Source organism: Somniosus microcephalus, chromosome 14 (assembly GCF_052327205.1).
Source record: "Somniosus microcephalus isolate GS21.2 chromosome 14, FLI_Smic_1.0, whole genome shotgun sequence".
Classification (NCBI taxonomy): Eukaryota; Metazoa; Chordata; class Chondrichthyes; order Squaliformes; family Somniosidae; genus Somniosus; species Somniosus microcephalus.
The window spans coordinates 2,627,570-2,648,538 of NC_141000.1; the positions used below are offsets into that span (position 1 = coordinate 2,627,570).

General features: G+C 46.4%; 1 protein-coding gene across 4 annotated transcripts in view; it reads right to left on the reverse strand.

The window, feature by feature from the left end:
• Positions 1-470: 470 nt before the first annotated feature.
• The window catches only part of grtp1a (growth hormone regulated TBC protein 1a), a 70,987-nt gene continuing 50,488 nt past the window's right edge, over positions 471-20,969 (reverse strand). For 3 of the 4 annotated variants that reach the window (XM_086006123.1, XM_086006125.1, XM_086006126.1), the window contains 3 exons: positions 11,274-11,446; positions 8,589-8,774; positions 471-1,413 (listed from right to left, as the gene is read on the reverse strand). In XM_086006123.1, the coding sequence (XP_085862249.1) occupies positions 1,324-1,413; positions 8,589-8,774; positions 11,274-11,446 (449 nt within the window). In that variant the 3' untranslated portion in view covers positions 471-1,323. The remainder of the gene's footprint in view (positions 1,414-8,588; positions 8,775-11,273; positions 11,447-20,969) is intronic. The other variant, XM_086006124.1, reaches the window with a different exon arrangement.

The following is a 20,969-nucleotide window of genomic DNA, read 5'->3' on the forward strand; positions in this document are numbered from 1 at the left end:
AGCCTTGCACGTGAATGTTGCTCTACAGCAGGAATATCCAGGCATTGGAGACCGTACAGTAGAGGGCAACCAAACTGATAGTTAGCTGAAGGAATCTGAGCTGAGAGGTGGATGAATCCAGGATCGGTTACTGTGGAGAAGAGCAGGCTCGGGGGAGATGTTATACAAGTTTTTGCGATGGTTCTTGAATCGATGAACTGAACCCTGAGAATATATTTGAGGTTGGCACAAACTCTAGAACCAGGGGATGGGCTCAGTCTTAGAAGAGGGAGGGGCACAGACAGTTCACATTGAACCTGGAGAAAGGGCAGCGAGTGTGGGAGAATTGGAATAGATATTGGAAGGAGTGGGCAATTGAGTGATAGATTATGGGACGGTTCAGGGGGATGGAGAGGTTTTTTCAGTCCTGCCTGATTCCATGTTCCTTTGGTGTTGATGAGACAGATCCATTGATTTACAGAAAACATTAGGACTGCTGCTAATTTTTATTATCTCTTTTGCACAGAATCTGAATGATTTTTAAATACATTTAAACATCTTTTCAATTCCGTATTTACAAACAATCTAGAGTTACAAAATATCATAGATACCACAGGGATGTGGGTGGGAAACTTGTATAAATCAATGGCTGAAGGTGCAGCTCTACATCCATAAAAGTGCCAACTTTTGATTACTGCTTTTTGCAGATGCGAGGTGCCGGCTGATGTCAGGCACAGCCCGAATCCATTCAAATCATTTATAATAAGTAGCAATGCCTTCATCTGTACTGGAGTATCACTGAACCCAGAGCAGAGCAGGAGTCCGCCCGTCACTGGGTGTGAGACTGGAGCTCCTGCAAGACCAGTACTGGCACAAGAATTTAATTAGACCTGATCAAATGCTACCGATATCAAGCAACCACACGTACTATAGGTGGAAACTCTCCATTTGCTGAGTAATTAGATCATTTTATTTAACAATACAATGAAAAGAAAACCGTTTGATAGAAATTATATTTTTCAGATGAATGAAAGTAAATGAAAATCAATTAATGAGATTGAGAATTGACCAAAAAACAATGTACAAACAGCCCTTCATTTAGTAATCTTGTTTTAAATCTGAACAATGACAATTGTTGCTGTAGTTAATTTTGATCCACCTGAGTTCACAGTATGTATAAAGTAGCTAGACAATTCTTTGAAAGGCGATATATACAGCTTGCGTTTAGCTCACAGTCAACGAGGGAAGCTGCCGGGTAAATCCAGCTCAGCTTTTGGATTGAGGAATGTAGGAAGTCTTCGAGGTCCTGAGGTATTAAGTGTTGGGAGAACTGAGTTGTGCACATCAACTCTGGGACTCCATTTCAGCCCTGCTACCCTCACGCAGCTTGGTGATCATTGCCAGGGGCAACCTTCCAGGTTCAGTGAATATTTTCTAGAGAAAGTTGGGGCAAAACGCAAGACAAATTAATCAATTGCTGTCATTGTGAAACTGAGTTGTTATAAAGATATTAGTTAACGGAGATTGATCCAGCACTTCCCTGGCTGTGACATGTAGAGTTACAGACAGTGCGACACGGAATCAGGACATTCGGCCCAACCAAAACTGGGCGGCACCTAAACGTTAACGGGTCTCTGGATCATTTTCCACAGCCACCCACCTCAGTACTTAAACTTTTAATATCCTCACTGACAGGTTTACAACAGAGAAACAGGCCGTTCGACCCAACCAGTCCGTGCTGGTGTTTCTCCTCCTCACGAGCAGCGTCCTAATCCCACGGACCTGCCCTTTAACCCCTTTCCTTCAATCACCTGCCTAATCTGTTCTTAAATGTTGACATGGTTTCTGCTTCAATCACTAACTCCAGTATTGAACTCCACAGACTCTCAACCCTCTTTAAAAAAAAAAACTCACGTGAAGAACATAAGAACTAGGAGCAAGAGTGGGTCACACGGCCCCTCGAGCCCGCTCCGCCACACGGCCCCTCGAGCCCGCTCCGCCACACGGCCCCTCGAGCCCGCTCCGCCACACGGCCCCTCGAGCCCGCTCCGCCACACGGCCCCTCGAGCCCGCTCCGCCACACGGCCCCTCGAGCCCGCTCCGCCATTCAATAAGATCATTACTTTCCTGCCCCATTTCCATATCCCTTGATTCCAAAAATCTATCGATCTCAGCCTTGAATATACTCAACGACTCAGCATCCACAGCCCTCTGGGGCAGAGAATTCCAAAGATTCACAACTCAGTGAAGAAATTCCTCCTCATCTCACTCTTAAATGGCCGACCCCTTATCCCGAGACTGTGACCCCTAGTTCTAGACTCTCCAGCCAGGGGAAACAACAACCTCTCAGCATCTACCCTGTCAATCCCACTCAGAATCTTGTATGTTTCAATGAGATCACCTCTCATTCTTCTAAACTCCAGAGAGTATCGGCCCAGTCTACACAATCTCTCCTCATAGGACAGCCCCCTCATCCCAGGAATCAATCTAGTGAACCTTCGTTGCACCGCCTCCAAGGCAAGTATATCCTTCCTTAGATAAGGAGACCAAAACTGTGCCCAGTACTCCAGGTGTGGTCTCACCAAGGCCCTGTACAATTGTAGCAAGACTTCCTTACTCTTATACTCCAACACTCTAGCAATAAAGGCCAACATGCCATTTGCCTTCCTTATTGCTTGCTGTACCTGCATGATAACTTTGTGTTTCCTGTACGAGGACACCCAAACCTCTCTGAACACCAACATTTAATAGTTTCGCACCATTTAAAAATGTTTGTTTTTCTATTCTTCCTACCAAAGTGAATAACTTCACATTTCCCTACATTATACTCCATCTGCCACCTTACTGCCCACTCACTTAACCTGTCCATAGCTTACTTTCCCACCTAGGTTTGTATCGTCAGTAAACTTGGATACATTGCACTCAGTCCCTTCATCTAAGTCATTGATATAGACTGTAAATAGCGGAGGCCCCAGCACTGATCCTTGCAGCACTAGTTACAGCCTGCCAACTTGAAAAAGATCCGTTTATCCCTAGTCTCTGTTTTCTGTCTGTTAACCAATCCTCTATCCATGCTAATGTATTACCCCCAACCCCGTGAGCCCTGATCTCTTCCATTTAATCTTATATCTGTGTCACCTTATTCTAGATGCCTCAAGCACCAGAAACAGATAGTCGTGGCCAAGCTCAGAGTCGTCTCAAAAAAGGGTAGGATTGGGTATTAAATATTCCTGGTTATAAAGTGTGAAGGGGAGATAGGAGGTGGTGTGGCAGTATTGGTCAAGGAGAATGTTACACTGCTGGAGAGGAAGGACGTTCTGGAGGGATCAAGGACAGAATCGATATGGCTAGAGTTAAGAAATAATAGAGGTGCCATTATTCTATAGACCACCAAATAGTGGGAAAGATATGGAGATCATCATTTGCAGAGAAATCACAGAGAGATGCAAGAACTATAGAGTAGTAGTAATGGGGGACTTCAACTATCCTAATATAGACTGTGATCGTAATAGTGTTTAGGGCAGAGAAGGGGAAGAATTTCTGAAGTGTGTTCAGGTGAACTTTCTTGATCAGCATTTTTCTGGCCCGACGAGGGAGGAGGCATTCATGGATCTTATTTTATTAGTTCTTGGGATGTGGGCGTCGCTGGCAAGGCCAGCATTTATTGCCTATCCCTAGTTGCCCTTGAGAAGGTGGTGGTGAGCCGCCTTCTTGAACCGCAGCAGTCCGTGTGGTGAAGGTACTCCCACAGTGCTGTTGGGGAGGGAGTTCCAGGATTTTGACCCTGCGATGATGAAGGATCGGCGATATACTTCCAAGTCAGGATGGTGAGAGACTTGGAGGGGAACGTGGAGGTGGTGGTGTTCCCACGCGCCTGCTGCCCTTGTCCTAGGTGGTAGAGGTTGCGGGTTTGGGAGGTGCTGCCGAAGAAGCCTTGGTGAGTTGCTGCAGTGCATCTTGTAGATGGTACACACTGCCGCCATGGTACGTCGGTTGTGGAGGGAGTGAATGTTTAAGGTGGTGAATGGTGTGCCAATCAAGCGGGCTGCTTTGTCCTGGATGGTGTCAAGCTTCTTAAGTGTTGTTGGAGCTGCACTCATCCAGGCAAGTGGAGAGTATTCCATCACACTCCTTACTTGTGCCTTGTAGATGGTGGAAAGGCTTTGGGGATTCAGGTGAGACACTCGCCACAGAATACCCAGCCTCTGACCTGCTCTCGTTGCCACAGTATTTATGTGGCTGGTCCAGTTGAGTTTCTGGTCAATGGTGACCCCCCAGGATGTTGATGGTGGGGGATTCGGCGATGGTAATGCCGTTGAATGTCAACGGGCAGTGGTTAGACGCTCTCTTGTTGGAGATAGTCATTGCCTGGCACTTGTGTGGCGCGAATGTTACCTGCCACTTATCAGCCCAAGCCTGAATGTTGTCTAGGTCTTGTTGCATGCGGGCATGGACTGCTTCGTTATCTGAGGAGTTGTGAATGGCTCTGAACACTGTGCAGTCATCAGCGAACATCCCCATTTCTGACCTTATGTTGGAGGGAAGGTCATTGATGAAACAGCTGAAGATGGTTGGGCCTAGGACACTGCCCTGAGGAACTCCTGCAGTGATGTCCTGGGGCTGTGATGATTGACCTTCAACCACCACAACCATCTTCCTTTGTGCTAGGTCTGACTCCAGTCAGTGGAGAATTTCCCCCCCCGATTCCCATTGACTTCAGTTTTACTCGGGCTTCTTGATGCCACACTCAGTCAAATGCTGCCTTGATGTCAAGGGCAGTCACTCTCACCTCTGGAATTCTGCACCTTTGTCCATGTTTGGACCAAGGCTGTAATGAGGTCTGGAGCCTAGTGGTCCTGGCGGAACCCAAACTGGGCATCAGTGAGCAGGTTATTGGTGAGTAAGTGCCGCTTGATAGCACTGTCGACGACACCTTCCATCACTTTGCTGATGATTGAGAGTACGCTGATGGGGCAGTAATTGGCCGGATTGGATTTGTCCTGCTTTTATGGACAGGACATACCTGGGCAGTTTTCCCACATTGTCGGGTAGATGCCAGTGTTGTAGCTGTACTGGAACAGCTTGGCTAGAGGCATGGCTAGTTCTGGAGCACAAGTCTTCAGCACGACAGCCGGGATGTTGTCGGGGCCCACAGCCTTTGCTGTATCCAGTGTGCTCAGCCATTTCTTGATATCACATGGAGTGAATTGAATTGGCTGAAAACTGGCTTCTGAGATGGTGGGGACTTCAGGAGGAGGCCGATATGGATCATCCATCTGGGGAATGAGGTACGTCAAGTGGAACAAGTGTCAGTAGGTGAACATTTAGGGAACAGTGATCATAGTATCGTAAGGTTTAGATTAGCTACAGAAAAGGACAGGGAGCAATCTAGAGTAAAAATGTTTAACTGGGGGAAGGCCAATTTCAGTGTGATGAGAATGGATCTGGCCCAGGTAAACGGGAATCAAAGACTGGCAGGCAAAACTGTAATGGAACAATGGGCTGCCTTTAAAGAGGAAATAGTTCAGGTACATTCCCACTAGGGGGGAAAGGTAGGGCAACTAAAATCAGAGCTCCCTGGATAACGAAACAGATAGAGAATATGAAGAAGCAGAAAAAGTGTGTGTATGACAGATGTCAGGTTGCAAATACATCTGAGAATCAGGCTCTATATAGAAAGGTCAGAGGAGTGAAAAAGAAAATTAGATGGGCAAAGAGAGGGTATGAGAATAGAATGGCAGCCAACATAAAAAGGTATTCCAAAAGTCTTCTATAGGCAGATAAATAGTAAAAAGGTAGTAAGAGGGGGGGTGGGGCCGATTAGGGACCAAAAAAGAGACCTATGCATGGAGGCAGAGGACATGGCTGAGGTACCAAGAGGAAGCTGCCATAGACAGTGAAGGAGGAGGTAGTGGAGATACTCGAAAGGAAAAAGTTTGATAAAGGAGGTATTAGAAAGACTGGCTGTATTTAAAGTAGATAAGTCACCAGGAGCAGATGGGATGCATCCTAGGGTGCGGAAGAAATTGAGGGAGGAAGTCACGGAGGTACTGGCCATAATCTTCCAATCCTCCTTAGATACGGAGGTGGTGCCAGAGGACTGGAGAATTGAAAATGTTACACCATTGTTCAAAAAAGGGTGCAAAGATAAACCCAGCAACTACAGGCCAGTCAGTTTGACCTTGGAAGTGGGGAAGCTTTTAGAAACAGTAATCAGGGGCAAAATTAACAGTCACTTGGACAAGTGTGGATTAATTAAGGAAAGCCAGCATGGATTTGTTAAAGGCAAATCGTGTTTAACTAACTTGATTGAGTTTTTTGATGAGGTAACAGAGAGGGTTGATGCGGGTAATGTGGTTGACGTGGTGTATATGGATTTCCAAAAGGCATTCGACAAAGTGCCACATAATAGGCTTTCCAGAAAAGTTGAAGCCCATGGAATAAAAGGGACAGTGGCAGCATGGATACAAAATTGACTAAGTGACAGGAAACAGAGAGTAGTGGTGAATGGTTCTTTTTCGGACTGGATGTAGGTATACAGTGGTGTTCCCCAGGGGTCGGTTCTAGGACCACTGCTTTTCTTGATATATATTAATGACCTGGACTTGGGTGTACAGGGCACAATTTCAGAATTTGCAGATGAGACAAAGCTTGGGAGTATAGTGAACAGTGAGGAGGAGAGTGATTGATTTGCGCCTCCCGTTAGCGTTAACGGGGCGCAAATCAACTAGCGCCTGGGCGCGGTGCCGCTAACACCTCCCGCGAAATTCAGCGGAGGCGCTAACCGTTAGCGCTGCGTGGCGCTGACATCATCGTCGGGCGCAGCACACCGGACCGGCTGTAACATTAGGTGGCACCCCCCGACTTACTGCCAGATGCTATGTCCGCTGGGGTCAGGGGGCCTACCTGCGGCCGGGGCGACGCTAGTTAAAGGGGAGGTGGCGGGTGGCCATTTTTGTTGCTGGTCGCCTGCCAGCACCTGCCCCCCCTTTGCTGTCCCCGGCACCCGTGAAGCCCCCCTGTGGGGTGCCAGCTGCTCTCCGTGAGCCTGGCACTCCTCAGGCTCGTTTGCCAGCCCTCCTGATCCCTGGTGGCCCAGCTGGGCGCTGGGACACGCTGCACCAGGCCCCTCCCCTTCAATAGGGGGAGGAAGGCCTGCAGTACTGCAGCATGACGTGATATTGCCTCGCAGCGCCCCAAGAGGGACGCAGGGCGCCTCCAGTAGCGGCCCTCCTCCCTCTCGGGCGTTAGCTGGGGAAAAAAAAAAATCAGTCGCAGGGGTGCTACCCAATTTGTACCCCATAGACTTCAGGAAGACAGGCAGGCTGGTGAAATGGGTGGGCACATGGCAGATGAAATTAATGCAGAAAAGTGTGAAGTGATACATTTTGGTAGAAAGAATGAGGAGAGGAAATGTAAACTAAAGGGTACAATTCTAAAGGGGGTGCACCTGGAGGTATATGTGCACAAATCGTTGAAGGTGGCAGGGCAGGTTGAGAAAGCAGTTAAAAAGGCTTGCGGGATCCTGGGCTTCATGAATAGAGGTATAGAGTACAAAAGTGTGGAAATTATAATGAACCTGTATAAAACACTGGTTCGGCCCCAACTGGAGTATTGTGTCTAATTCTGGGCACTGCACTTTAGGAAGGAGGTGAAGGCCTTTGAGAGGGCGCAGAAACGATTTACAAGAATGATTCCAGGGATGAGGGACTTCAGTTATGTGGATAGACTGGAGAAGCTGGGGTTGTTCTCCTTAGAGCAGAGAAGATTGAGAGGAGATTTGATGGAGGTGTTCAAAATCATGAGGGGTTTGGACAGAGTAGATAGAGAAACTGTTCCCATTGGCAGAAGGGTGGAGAACCAGAAGACACAGATTTAAGGTGATTGGCAAAAGAACCAAAGGCGACATGAGGAAAAACTTTTTTAAGCAGCGAGTGGTTAGGATCTGGAATTCACTGCCTGAAAGGGTGGTGGAGGCAGACTCAATCACAGCTTTGAAAAGGGAGTTGGAGAAGTAGCTGAAAGAAATTTGCAGGGCTACGGGGAAAGGGCGGGGGAGTGGGACTAGCTGAAGTGCTCTTGCAGAGAGCCGGCACAGGCTCGACGGGCCTAATGGCCTCCTACTGTGCTGTAACCATTCTAGGATTCTATTCCAGGATTCTATGACTGCCACCAACCAGAGTTGGTGGGGCGAGAGTCAGATGTAACAGTTTGGATGTTGGGCCACGAGCTCAGCAGTGATGTCCTTGCATCTTCGGACAGTGGAACAGACTCAAGGGGTTTAATGGCCTGTTCCCATTATATGTTCCACTATAGTATGAGGAATGGTGAACACCTTTGGTCACCTTTCCTAACATCTCCTTCTTTGGCTTGGCATCCATTTTGTTTGGTTACGCCAGTGTGAAGCGCTTTGGGATGTTTCGCGGAGTTAAAGGCATGTTGCAAATGCAAGTTGTTCAATCCACTCTCTGCATTCACAGACTCAACTGGAGAGGGCTCGTTGTAGCAATTAATTTTCAGGTGGAATTTGACATTTTGTTCAATGAACTCTCCAATAATTCAGAACAATTTCAGACAGTTCACTCAGATTCCAGAAATATCAAACTCACCTGCATAAAGATGTGACAATCTTGGACCAGAGTCTCACGAGTGATCTCTTTGAATTTCTCACAGATCGCGGGGAAACTGTTTGCTTTTAAAATGGAAGCCTGGTGGTGCTTTATTAACGTCAAGGCCACACGGAAGGTGATTTTAGATCCTTCATAGAACAGGCAGTCCCAAATCCGAAGGACAGTCTACGATAATGGAAGAAACATTTCCCAATATATATTATATAGAGGAAAGCAAAGATGAAATGGGAGAACATTACACAGGTTAAATCAAAAATATTTTGGGAAGACACCTCAAGACAACAAAAGTTTACAGTTAACAGCAGAGTAAAGGGGCGAGTGTGGCAATGGCAGGACTCATTTACTAATGGTAATACTACTATTGGTGACAGGAAGAGTCGGCTGAGAGCCTCAGAGATGCTGAGCAGAGGCTCAGGTGCCCCAAAGTCCAATATCTGAATGCCTCAGTGGACAGTTGCTGAAGATAAGATATTGCACCATTTACACAGTGTGACCACTTCAGCTAGCTCATGGCAAGCTCCCTCAGGGCCACAAGGTCGGGATGAAACTGGCCATTTTCCACTGTCCTGAGCAGCCCGAGGAACACGGACAAGGTGATGGAGGAGCTGGAGATCTGTGGTGCAGTGAGTGTCAGCTGGGGTGGGACATGCCGGCACAGTCTCCGTGAAGTAGACACAAACTTGAGTATATCATTTAATTGTAGTGTAATTGGTGGTATTGATTTGATTTAATTTAATTTAAATTAATTGAAGGGTAAGTCATGACAGCACAGCTCAGCCCCGTGGCATGCTCCTCCTGCACTATGTGGGAAATCAGGGACCCTTCCTGTGTCCCTGACGACCATGTGTGCGGGAAGTGTATCCAGCTGCAGCTACCGGCAGACCGCATTGCAGCGCTGGAGCTGTGAATGGATACATACTGGAGCATTCACGATGCTGAGGACGTCGTGGATATCATGTTTAATCAGTTGGTCACACCGCAGGTAAAGGCTGCACAGGCAGGAAGGGAATGGGTGACCGCCGGGCAGAGTAGTAGGCGCAGGCAGGTAGTGCAGGGGTCCCCTATGGCCATCCCCCTCTCAAACAGATATACCAATTTGGATATTGTTGAGGGAGATGGCTTATCGGGGGAAGGCAGCAGCAGCCGCCAACTTCCTGGCACCAGGGGTGGCTCTGCTGCACAGGACAGGAGGAAAAAGAGCGGGAGAGCTATAGTGATAGGGGATTCTATTGTAAGGGGAATAGATAGGCGTTTCTGCCTGTGCTGGCTCTTAGAAAGATCCGTCGTGCTCAGTCCCACACCCCTGCTTTTTGTCCCTAACCCTGTCAGTTCCTCATCCTCGGGTACCGGCCAACTCCCTTTTAAATTATTGATGGAATCAGCTTCCATCACCTGTTCAGGTCGAGCGTTCCAGATCCCCACAACTCAGTGAAAAAAAATTCCCATTATCTCCCCTCTCGATCTTTTTCCAATGATTTTGAACCTATGACCTCTGGTTATTGACCCCCTCACCAGGGGGAACAGTTTTTCTCGATCGACTCTATCAACACCTCTCATCATCCTGTAAACCTCGATTAGCTCATCTCTTAATCTTCTGTTCCAAGAGAACAGTCCGAACTTTTCCAACCTCTCCTCATAACTGAAGTCCCTCGTCCCTGGTAACATCCTGGGAAACCTCCTCTGTACCCTCCCTGAGGCCTTTACATCTTTCCTGAAGTGTGGGGCCCAGAATTGTCCACAATACTCCAGCTGAGGCCTAACCAGTGATTTATAAAGTTCCAGCATGATCGCTCTGCTTTTAAATTCTATTCCTCTATTTATAAACCCCAGTAACCCATTTGCTTTTTTAGGGGGAATACTATATTATGGCCATACCAAAAGGAAGGTGAGGAAAGCCCGTCAGTGCTCCGTTCGACCTCACACACACCCTCCCCACCAGTAATACTACTGACTCAGTAACCTCCTGGGACTGATGCTGTTGTATCAAAGTTATCATTCCCAGTTCCTGGTACAGCCTTGGGAACCATGGCAAGTAGAGGTAGAGTAGGATTGACAGCTTTGAGAAGGAGTACTAGGAGCATGAGCTCACCGAAGTGTACACACAGACCACTCACCTCACCTACCCACTTGGTGGCACCATCCTCTTTAAAATTTACCATAAAGGTTTGCACATAAATATACCTTTTCAAACATTACTGTTCCACACTTACACGCCATTAAAGGAATAGGGAGGGATGGACATCATGCAGATTAGATAATAAGTTTACCACCGATTAAAGCATTATGCAAGGGCCAGGCAGATAAGACGGACATTTTTGTAGCCAGTGCAAGACCAGTGGCCCAGGGCAGGTGATCAGGAGAGGGTGCCACTGTTCACTGTACTCCTGGTGCCTGTGACCCTTCGTCCTCTGGGAACTAAACCTTAAAAACAAGATTTAAATACACAACTGACAGAGATTCTGTTTTTGGGAGCAACTTCTCTGATGGGTTAAATATATATGTTATAAACATTGGCAAACATAACCTTTAAAAAAACACTCCAATCACATGGGAAGAAAACAAAATTACAGGAGAGCTGGCACTGCGATAATGAACAGGATAGATTTGTAAAACTGTTAGCAATAGTGGTATAGCAGGAGTGGGACTTCCTTCCTATGGGCTTACCTCCACGGGAAGAGTGTCAATGAACAAACAGATGAACCATCGTGCCACAACCAAGGTCCACATCACGTTGTGCTTTTCCATTAACTCAGCCACTGCAGGGACTTTCATCTTAACCAGCTTAGCCAGAACCTCTTGATCCGTCTTTAGCCCGATCATTGTTGGAGTGTAAAATTCTGGCAAAAACAAGAGATAGCAATTCAGCAGGAGAGGAAACACAGCTTGCTCCTCGCAAGCAGTTTAGGATATTTCAGAAATTGAGTGAACTGTTCAAACAAAATATTCTCCAGTGTTCAGTGTGACTGATCACTCCCAAAGGTGGGCCTCACATCCCTTACGATCTGGAGTGCGCTCAGATTGCCCAATTTCCCATTAAACAATCAAGTGACCTATGGATTGTAACATAGTATTCAATAACCGCAACAAGTGGTCTATGATCTCCACGTGACATGACTTGGGTTCTCCGATCTTTATGGAAGGTGGAATGAAAAGGATTCGGATGGGATGAGGAATGATAAAACAAAACTAGCTTATTTTACATGAAATATAGGAATGAAGCGAATACAGAATAGTTTTCCAGTGAGATATATACATTTCCTACTGGTCCTTGTACCATAAAAAATATGCAACTTTGTCACTACTTTATGCTGACTTCTCTTACAACATAATTGTCTCTATGATAAGGAACTGCCTTTAGATGACATACAATGTGTTCACTCTGCCATTCTTGAGCCTGTTTGTGTGTCTCTGACTGACCCACCCTTGCTAACAAGAGGAATCCCCCTCTTGCCAAGGTCTGTGCATGGACAAAAAGCCTTTTTGATTTACAGTAATAGAACCACAATGCGTCTTCCATCCACATGGACTGAAAGCAAAGGAGACTGTTGATATTGATGGCTGAAGATGTTTTAAGGGCATGGCCATTTGCTGATTGACCCTGGTAATTACACACAAATAAAAAAGAGGGCTGTTTCTGGGATATTTTAGAGGATACAGCCAGAATCACCCCTCTAGGTAACACTTCAGATCACAACTGGTACTACCATTGCCAGACTGCAGGCTGTAATACCAAAAATGCTGCATTTGATGTACAAGAAATAAGAACATAAGAATTAATAAGAATTTTACAAACTGACAAAATTCAGCTCAGGCAATGCCAATAAAACCCAAAATGTTACAATATTTTCTGAAACCCAAAGTTAAAGGACCATCATTTTATTGCTGGGTTTTACCTGGGGTGGGGTGGTAGTTATGGTGCTGGACTAGTAGCCCAGAGTTATGCCAGGTGTCTGCCAGGTTTAAACGACATACACCCAGATCACACTGCACCTGGTTTATGAGGTACAATTTAAGAGAGAAAATGAGGCTGTGCGACACTTACCCAAGTGAAACCTCATTAAAAAGCGAATCTCCTGACTTGACACATCTCACTCACGTGAAATGGATGCACTGGGGATTCTGGGATATTGCCTGCTTAAATAGAATGCTGCATCTCCATAAAGGGTGATAAAATTTACATATGACACCCAAAAAATGAGGTCTACTTAGTTCTTTTGAAGACCAAAGGAAATTGCAATGAGATATTGATCAGATGTTGTAAAGAGACCGATGGAATGCAATGTCCAAGTGTGAGGTGGTGCAGTTTGGTAAAGAAAACAACAATAATTATACTATCCAAATTGATTTTATAAAAGACAGCCAGCAGAGACGAGTCCTTCCATTTCATCAGTCCAGGCTGGACGTGAATCTCATCGTGTACTAATAAGCTGTGATACGCAGTCCCTTCACCTGCAAGCACTAATTCTGATAATCATCCCCAGGAAAATACAAGTCATTATAAGGTATTAATCATTATACGGTATTAAGATTACAGATTGAAAGAACATGACCTTGGCGCTAGCTATAGATAGCTGCTGGAGAACATTCATTGGGTATTGCCATTTGCACGGGCGGTGGACAGGCTTGAGGTGGTACCACTGTCACTTCTCCGGCACTAATGAACCTCTGCGGGGTTTTTTTTGTCCTTAGCATCATTACTCTCACCATTGGTTTTCCAACAGGAAGAGCAGCAAACAGGGATGCCCAAAGAGGAACACACGAGAGGTGCTTTGTGCCCACCCGCCAGGATCCTCACACCTGCGTCTGCAGACAGGGGAAATCGGGCCTTGTTTGAGCAAACAGGAGCGTGCAGAGGATCCAGTTCCCAAAGGGAGCTGGGATGGCACACTGGATGATGCCATTAGATGTGAATGTTTGACCAACCCCACTGTTGGCTGGTTCTTCAGAAGCAGTTGATTAGTGTGTCTTGCTCTCTGACGCATATATAGACAAGTCATGCCAGGGTGATCAGCCAGCAAAACCACACTGGCACAGCCAACTGTACTCACAAGCAGTCAGACCCACCTGCAACAGCTGCAAGGTATTGTCTTCACAGGGTCTGTTGTCAGCTGTCACTCAGTTGGTAGCATTCTGACCTCAGACAGAAGGTTGTGGGTTCAAGTCTCACTCCAGGGGCTGAGGGAGTGCTGCACTGTTGGAGGCCCCGTCTGTCCTCTCAGGTGGACATAAAAGATCCGCACTATTCAAAGAGGAGCAGGGGAGGTTTCCCCAGTGTCCTGGCCAATATTTATCCCTCAACCAGCAACTAAAACAGAATATCTAGTCATCATTACATTGCTGTTGGTGGGGCCTTGCTGTGCACAAATTGGCTGTGGCGTTTCCCACATTAAAACAGTGACTACACTCCAAAAATGCTTAATTGGCTGCAAAGCGCTTTGGGGCGTCCTGAGGCTGTGAAAAGTGCTGTGTAAGTGCACGTCTTTCTCTATGTTTCAACAGAGGACCAGATACAGAACTGTACCATCTGCAGCGACCACAGTGTAGGGCCGGCACATCCATCGACAATAACAGACAGCTGTGGCCTGAAACATGGCTTCACCTCCTGGCAAGTTAGCTGCACTGATCGTGGGAAAGGCCTGTGCAGTGACAGAATCTCACCATCCTGCATCCCCACTTCAACCCTCAGGTGCTGGGCTGCCCGGTCACTTGCCTGCACCTCGGGTTTGCTGTCCCATCGTTTTTGCCCCTCACTTCTTAGTCCCCTGCCTCTTTGGCCTCAGCAAAAGATGCTATTGGGTCGAGAGGCTTGCACACAAATTTCCTGTTCTCCATTAGTGTGCTCCCTATACCCGTCCACATTTTAAAGACCGAGATTGATCGATGTTTGAGATAAGAGCATCAAGGGATATGGAGCAAAGGCGGGTAAATGAAGCTGAGATCAGCCGTGATCTCACTGAATGGCGGAACAGACTCGTGGGGCTGAATGGCGGAACAGACTCGTGGGGCTGAATGGCCTCCTCCTGTTCCTATGTACCTGAAGCAATGCAAATGAGCTGTTCAAGCTTATAATGAAATTCCACAAGTTCCACTCGTGGCTTGAGTACATATCCTGGGAAAGTTCAGCTCCCAGCCTCAGAGGGACTGCCACTGGATTCAGGCATTTGGTGAAAACTCAAATATTGAGGAAAGTCTGAACGGCAAACCTCGTATTGGTAATCATGTCCCTGAAATTGGGAATTTTCAACAGCATACTCAGATTTCTTCATCGATGGACGTGTCTGTCGAGTCAATGGCTGACAGATAAATCCCTAAGCTCGTAACCCATCCCAGAGGGAGCTGCCCGCTCGCACCCCGGCCGCAGGGAGCCCCTGCTCACACCGGGCCTCTGTTACTTGCTTATTTTAGTGCAGCATGTTGTAACTGAAAATTCCAGTTGTCCCTGCACTTTGTGTAGTGTGAAGTTGGTCAATTTCACAGATCTCAGTTGCCGAATCACTGCAATCTTTGTACAGTGATAAAATACAAAGAGCAGGCGGTAAAAGATTGTTGCTGTTTCAATGAAATGATCCCAAAAGTTTTAAGCGAGAAAGCGCCTCTCTCCCTCTGCGGTTAGTCCTGTGGTTCTGTTTCGTATGCTGAATGAATGCATCAAAGAGAAGCTGTTTGCAGCTTTGTTTTGGCAACCTAATACATCCACATCCCGAGGAATCAGCTCACAGTCCATCACATCTAATCAGAGAAGGGATTTACAGAGCAGTTAATGTGCTGTGGCAGGGCAACTGGTTACTTCGGGTCAGTTGCCTTGTAAGGCAGTCACATGTTCTCAGCAGATACAACTAATCCCTGGGCCTCCAGCTGCAGTGGCTCCAAAAGCAACATAGCATGTTAACAAAGTACTCGCACTCCGAGAGGAGCCGCCCCATAACACTCCCTCCCGCGACGCTCCGAGGGGAGCCCCTCCAGTCACACTAAGGCTTCTTTGCAGTTAAACTAATGAAATGGAGTGGCCCTGAAAGCAGGAAGCTGCATCATTGCCACCAACATACACAGCAGGAATTTGGACAGTTCTGTGCTTCGGTTTACAGCAGGATCATTGAAATCTCGTTACTCGGGAGGATGGGACACCCTCATAGTATTGCGCTGTTCCATTATGGGCTTCATCTACAAAGTAAAGCAAAGCAACACCAACAAACCTGAAAGTGCTGCACAGGCTCATTTGCAGTCCTCTTGGCTGAATATATTAACTCACTTAGTTCCTTTACTCAATATCTCTCTCCCCAGTCTGCTTAAGTGAATATCTCTCTCTTAGCTAGCTCATTTACTAGCTGAATCATCATAATCTCTTCTTAGGCAGTCCCTCGGGACCGAGGATGACTTGCTTCCACACTAAAAATGAGTTCTCAGGTGACTGATGAGTCCAATGCGGGACCTACAGTCACTGTCACAGGTGGGGCAGACGGTGGTTGAAGGGGCGGGTGGGTGGGGTGCTTGGGTTGACGTGCGCTCCTTGTGCTGCCTGCGCTTGGCTGCCGCTTGCTCCCGGCGAAGAGACTCGAGGTGTTCGGCGCCTTCCCAGATGCTTCTCCTCCACTTTGAGCGGTTATGGGCCAGGGATTCCCAGGTGTCGGTGGGGCTGTTGCACTTTTTCAAGGAGGCTTTGAGGGTGTCCTTGAAGCGTTTCCTCTGCCCACCTGGGGCTCTCTTGCCGTATGGAGCTCCGAGTAGAGGGCTTGCTTTGGGAGTCTCGCATCGGGCATGTGGACGATGTGGCCTGTCCATCGGAGCTGATCGAGCGTGGTCAAAACTTCGATGCTGGGGATGAGCGAGAGCACTGACGTTGGTGCGCCTATCCTGCCAATGGATTTGCAGGGTCTTGCGGAGACAGTGTTGGTGGTACCTCTCCAGTGCTTTGAGGTGCCTGCTGTACATGGTCCATGTCACTGAAGCATACAGGAGGGCGGGTATCACTACTGCTCTGTAGACCATGAACTTTGAGGTCCTGGTCTTCAAATACTCTCTTCCTCAGGCGACCGAAGGCAGCACTGGCACACTGAAGGCGGTGTTGGACTTAGTCATCAACGTTGACAGAAGGCTCCCGAGGTATGGAAAGTGGTCCACATTGTCCAAGGCCTCGTCGTGCCACTAGCTGAATATGTTTATTTCAACTAGCCTATTTACTTGCTGAATATATATATTTTAAATCTATACATTAATGTAATTGTTTAGTGATACCAACATAAACATGAAACCTACTCTCATTAGGATACAGTCCACAGGAGTTAACCACTGGTATGGAATTGCTCGGTGCGTATATGTGCGGCTGTTCCAGTAAACAGCATAAATGACACAGAAAACCCCAAGAGCCAAGATCTTATGACTAACTGACAGTAACACTACAAAGCCTATTTCATAAAACAAATTTGTGCCTCATTGTTTTTCAAGTTCCTGTGGAGATTTTATTTTCAACAGAAACACACTAACACAATAGTGAACAAGACAGACATTTTCAAATTGCATTTTCCTAAAACTTCTAGATAAAAAGAATGACAAGTGTCGAATTTGCAGAGGGCAAAGATTTCAATGACAGCTTTACTGCCTCACTTTCAAAATGCTTCAGCACCTAGAATTTCTCTCCTATACGTCCAGTCTCGGATTGGAAGTAATTTGGAATCTACCAGCCGCAGCTGCCCTGCACCTACAACAGCGATCACACAATCATACAGCACAGGCGGCCATTCGGCCCATTGAATCTGAGCCAGCTCTGTCGAACAGCAATCCAGTTAGCCCCACACCCCGCACTTTCCCCATATCCTGCAACTTTTTCTATTTCTCCCCAATTTACGCCTTGAAACTGGGCTTTCCAAATGTTAAGTGTGACAGTGCTTCGCAAGTTCAAGTGATATTCGTCTCTCTGCTATTATAACAATGCACTAGCCCATTGCAAAGTAAACAGGTCAGTATTTCTGGTGGAATAGCAAAGACATTCCATAAAAACGCCATTAAACCAATATTCAAAGAGCTCATGTTAAAGCATTTGAGTTTTACCACAATTTACAGTTTAGGAAGGCATTTATATAGCACCCTTCAAGACCTCAGGATGCCTCAACGCACCTCACAGCCAATTAAGTACTTTCTTTAGAATTGTAGTTACTGTTGTAATGTAGGAAACAAGGCAGCCAATTTGTGCATAGCAAGGTCCCACAAACAGCTGTGTGATAAATGACCCGATCATCTGTTTTAGTGATGTTGGTTGATGGGTAAGTATTGGTCAGTACACCAGGGAGATCGCCCCTGCTCTTCAAAATAGTACATCTACCCAAGAAGGCAGACCGGGGGAGGGGGGCGAGGTTTAACGTCTCATCTGAATGACGGCACCTCCGATAGTGCAGCATTCATAGGAACAGGAGGAGACCATTCAGCCCCTCGAGCGTGTTCTGCCATTTGATATCATGGTTGATCTGTATCTGTGATGTGGTGTGCAGGGGGCCTCACCACACCTAGTGAAGATTAGTCGTCACAAGGCATTGCTACCAGCCATATCCCTGGTCCTATCCCCAGTCTGTGCTGAGTTAACGGACAGCGAGCAGTGACGATACTAAAACTGGCCTCAATACTCCTGGGCGAAAGAGGGGGAAATCAACTTGGATTCTTTCTCCTGACCACTATCTTAACGTGAATAGCACCATGGGATCGCCAACGTCCACCTAACGGAGGCAAATGGGATTAACAACTTGCCCAAAAGGAAGTGTCAGCCTAAAGTGCCTGCTCCAGTCCCGAGTGGGGCTTGAAGCCACAACCTTCTGACTCAGAGACGAGAGTGCAAACCAACCAAGTCACTGTTCTTAAAATGAATCTCAGTCCGTCGCTTCTCACATTTCAAATACTTCTGGCACCTGTCCCAGGGACATCTTCAAGGAACCTTCTCAATAGATATGGCAATAGAATGGTGAACAGCCTTGATACCTTTTATAATGTGGGAGGTTAGAGGTGAGGTGCCCCTCCCTGTTTGGTTACATTGGCCCAGATATAGCTGATGTCCTGTAGTCGTGCCCAGACAGAAACCCTAAATAGCAATGGGGTAGCAATACTGTGGGACCAACCTCATTAACCGTCTCTCTTTGGACTTTCATTGCTCCTGATCTTACCTACAACTGTGGATTTGGAGAAATACCTGCTGTTTCTATTAATTTAACTCCTCCAATTTATGCCGTGGAAATAATCTGAGCGTCACACCAATGGAAGGAGAGGGAGGCTGCAATAACCTGTGGGACACAGGCACCTGTTCAACACACACCTCCATAGCACAGATCCTTCCATATAGTCAGTACTTACATCACACTGACCTTGACTAAATTGAGTTTTAATCTCAGTACACACTGGATAAAGCTCCCAATTCTCCTAGTCACTAAGAGCCTAATCCTTCCTTTAAAAAAAAAAAAAATTAGTTCATGGGATGTGGGCATCGCTGGCAAGGCCAGCATTTATTGCCCATCCCTAGTTGCCCTCGAGAAGGTGGTGGTGAGCCGCCTTCTTGAACCGCTGCAGTCCGTGTGGTATATATATTTCCCTTTTCCACAATTTTATTGCACTGATTAATTCCAGAGTCATTGAATCCAAAACAAAAGCAAAACACTGCAGATGCTGGAAATCTGAAAAAAAACAGAAAATGCTGGAAATACTCAGGTCAGGCAGCATCTGTGGAGAGAGAAAAAGAGTTAATGTTTCAGGTCGATGACCCTTCGTCAGAACTGGAAAAAGTTAGAGATGCAACAGGTTTTAAGCAAGTGTAGAGGCAGGGAAAAGGAGACCACCTTTTGTTATTTAATCTCTCCAGCCTTCCACCCTATCACAGACCCTCCCTTCAGTTCTTTCCTCCCCTCCCCCTTTCCCTGCCCTTCTACTTGATTAAAACCTGTTAACTTTTTCCAATTCTGATGAAAGGTCATCGGCCTGAAACGTTAACTCTGTTTCTCCCTCTTCAGATGCTGCCTGACTTGCTGAATATTTCCAGAATTTTCTGTTTTTATTTAATTGAATCTAAACTTTCTTTTAAGATCATAGCTTGCGGTCACTCACAATTATTGACTGTATAATCACTAAGTGTTGGTGCATTTATACACTGAGCCACTTTCAATTGTTTGACTGCTGGACACTTCATATTTAAAAAAAATCACAGCAAGGCCCAGCCATTGGTCAGACCTTAAAACAATTCGCACGACCAAATATGCTCCTGACTTGTAATGACCAACACACCTCAATGATGTGGCACTCAAGGCGACGCCCCACAACTCAAGTCTACTTGTCTGCAGAAGGTACTGGCTTCACCGAGATTCAGTGATCTCTCTTCCTAACATTTCCAGGGTCACCGTTCTGGAATCGGGAATCCCAGGAGGGACTTGGCTCCATTATACTGTACACGGTTTAATATATTAAAGAGTTACTTTAAATGGAACAAGCTCATGTTCCTGTTGGAAAGTGTTGAGGTTAATAACAATTAAAGTAATATATTTAGATTTTATTTTAAACACGCAAATGAGGAACAAATCAGCAACTTTTAAAAGGTGAACTGGCTCAAAATGTCACAAGTGTTAGAAAGGAAGGCACAAGATGGGGGGCCCAGTGTGAGGCAGCTGCCTGCAAGTTTGTTTCTTGCACGTCACTCCTGCTCAAGCTAAAGGGACCCAATTTATGGAAGGGGCTCCTCGTGCACTGCCCGTTTCATAAGGCGCACTGCTCAGATACTCCAATTGCATTATGGAACAGTCCCCCTAATTTACATAAAGTGTGTCCGTGACCAGCCTAGTTTATGGTCGGAGTTCAGCCTCAGAGCTGCACACACTTCAAGACCACATTACAGCATGTCCAGCACACTGGGCGTTCAGTGAGCTTCAGCTTTCCATAGCACCGCTGGCTCTTGCGGGATAGATCGCATTGCCAGCTATTATATTTTCATCAATCTTACAGCCCCTCTTCACTAAAGATAAGCTGCAGGAAATGTTAACGCACATCACTGAAAGTGAACCAAGACCGAGAGCGAACGATGTGTAACGCGACTAGCCTGCCGGGATTCTGAAGAGGTTCTGCAGTTTAAATGTTATTGTGTGTGCGATTCGCTCTGGCCCTCCCTTTGTGAGACTGGCGAGTTGGCATTATACACAGATTCCAGTTTAGAGAAATTTTCTGAGCCAAGTCACACGAATTCAAATGTTAGATAATTTATTTAAGCTCTTTTTTTATAAAATGAAACCACCATGTGAAATTTTCAAATTCTTGGGTACGTGAAAGATTTGAAGTAAAAATATTAAAAGGAAACTTGTAATCGGAGCATGGTGAATGCAGGAATGTAACAATGTACAAGAC